General features: G+C 38.8%; 1 protein-coding gene across 1 annotated transcript in view; it reads right to left on the bottom strand.

Annotated features, from left to right (window-relative positions):
* Window positions 1-379: 379 nt before the first annotated feature.
* The window catches only part of LOC108728985 (homeotic protein caudal), a 17521-nt gene continuing 15607 nt past the window's right edge, over window positions 380-2293 (bottom strand). Inside the window, exons 2-3 of the mRNA XM_018457855.1 lie at window positions 1174-1319; window positions 380-1095 (exon numbers count right to left, since the gene is read on the bottom strand). Coding sequence (XP_018313357.1) covers window positions 724-1095; window positions 1174-1319 — 518 coding nt within the window. The 3' untranslated portion in view covers window positions 380-723. The remainder of the gene's footprint in view (window positions 1096-1173; window positions 1320-2293) is intronic.

Below are 2293 nucleotides of genomic sequence, written 5' to 3'. Positions count from 1 at the left end.
AGTCAAACAAACTGTCTATTTTTAAACTTTTTCCCCTCAATCCCCCCTAATATCCAGGTACAATTACGAAACACGATCGTATAGTAGGTTGCATGAATATCTAAATACACGATACGGACGTACATTTTTAGATTCTACTCGGAATTGCCAAGTACAAAGACATTCATGCAGTCTACACTCGATATTCACTTTCGACTTTAAACCTTACGCCGAATGAAATATTAGGAACAAGAGTGTATAAATATTATTAAATAAAGAAAAATAAAAAATATTTCTAATATTTTATTTCTGTAATATTAAAAATTTATCATTGTTTCTAATATTTCCTCCATTGTGTGCGCAGGGCTTTAGGCTCTTGCGGAATTAACGGTGTCGTAAAATATCGAAAGCACGACCGTTATATTGACGGGGATCGCCGTGGACATAAACCCGATGAAATTAGTGAGATCAAAGTTTTTTTCCACGATCTGTAATCCACGAACGATCCGTTTAACAACGGTCGTTTATCACAGGCCGTTGTGTGCGAGAGTTATATTTAATCATCTTACACGCATTTTATAATTATCTTACGGTATCCATTCGCTTATCCATTCGCAAAACCCTTTGTACGTTGTGCTCGAAGCGATAAACAGTAGATACCTCACCGTCCCATTTGCATCATCCCATCTCATGAGTTGTTCGAACTTCCGGGGAGAACTTCGGAATTCTCGGCAGCAGATACTTTTACATTGGATTGGAATGTCCTGGATATTGCATAGGCAGTGTCGTGGGCAGCGACGCCGATTGCGACGTAGGCTGCGACAGTGTCGTAGGTAAAGATGTGGGTAGAGATGTCGACGTCGTAGGTGTTGAAAGAGGCACGGAAGAAGTGTTCTCGTTGGTCTGCATCAGACCGCCCAGCATCCCACCCATCTCTGTTCCACCGGTGGAATAACCCATCATACCTCCAGCCACCACCTCCACCGTCGTGGAGGTCGCTACCGCGGCCGCCGCTGCAACGTCTTGCGCTCTCATCTGCCGCTCTCTTATTTGTTCTTGCTGCTTTTTCATTAGCTTCCGCTCTTTCGCCCGTCGATTTTGGAACCAGATCTTTATCTGCATAGAGTTGATCCGTTTAATGATCGTCCTATGCAATAATTTGAGAATTTTCATTGATAAAGGAACGTGACTTACCTGACGTTCCGTGAGACCGAGTTGAGCAGCGAGGTCCGCCTTACGTTTGATAGTGGTATAATGATTCATATGAAACTCTTTTTCTAATTCTAGCCTTTGATAGTCCGTGTAGACCACTCGGTATTTGTCTTTTGTGCGAGTCTTTCCTGAAAAAAAGGCAGATAACGACCGATGTTATTACGCGGTTAATATCTATCATACTGATTCTCTTGTCAATAATGCGTTAAAAAGATAACGTTTTCAGCGAGTATACTGCGTGGCGACATTAACAAAGTAAATGTTTCGTAATTAATTTCACGTCAGATTAAAGAATGTGAGAGACAGTAATTTGCTTAAGTCATTCCGCAAGAAGATCTATACATGATATAAACATTTACTTGCTAATTCTTAATGTAATTGTGAATAACATATGCTAATATAAATTAAAGAGGAAGAAAAATGAAAAAACAATGGAAGAGCTGTATAAATTTTTGCCAAAAATATTCTGATTGCAATGAGTAATTCATTTCGTTCAAGTTTTCATTCAAACATATTAGAAAAATCTAATTTATTATATACACGTAACATTACAGAGAGAGAGAGAGAGAGAATGTATATTATACAGGGTGTTTCCAAATTAAATGGCAAAACTTCGGGAGCGTGTAGAGGAGTAAAAAACTAAGAAAAAAAGTCCTATAGACATATGCTCGTTTTTGCTCCGTTTCAGAGAAATCGAAAAAAAATGTTTACATTTCTTGCCATATCTAGCACCGACATATTTGATTACATTTTCCACTTTCTGTTATGAATTTGTCAGTCGCTCTTTGAAAGCCTTTAACAGTAGATGAATTTTGTCTTTTGCAATATGCCGCGTACGTATTCTAATAGTGAATATGCTGATATGGTTTTTGTATACGGTTTCTGCAACGGTAATGCTTTAAAGGCGGTGCGAGAATATGCACGACGATTTCCAAACAGAAGAGTGCCAAACCGAAGAGTGTTTATGTTGACATTTAATAGATTGCGAGAGACTGGAACATTTTCAATTCGACAAGAAAACAACCGATTTCAAGCAGCGTTACGAAGAGATTTGCAGGCAGGGAATCGTATTTTACAACATTTTGACAATCATCCTGAGACC

Source organism: Mycetomoellerius zeteki, unplaced genomic scaffold (genome assembly GCF_001594055.1).
Source record: "Mycetomoellerius zeteki isolate Tzet28-1 unplaced genomic scaffold, Tzet1.0 scaffold69, whole genome shotgun sequence".
Classification (NCBI taxonomy): domain Eukaryota; kingdom Metazoa; phylum Arthropoda; class Insecta; order Hymenoptera; family Formicidae; genus Mycetomoellerius; species Mycetomoellerius zeteki.
This window is presented reverse-complemented; position numbering and strand designations above follow the sequence as displayed.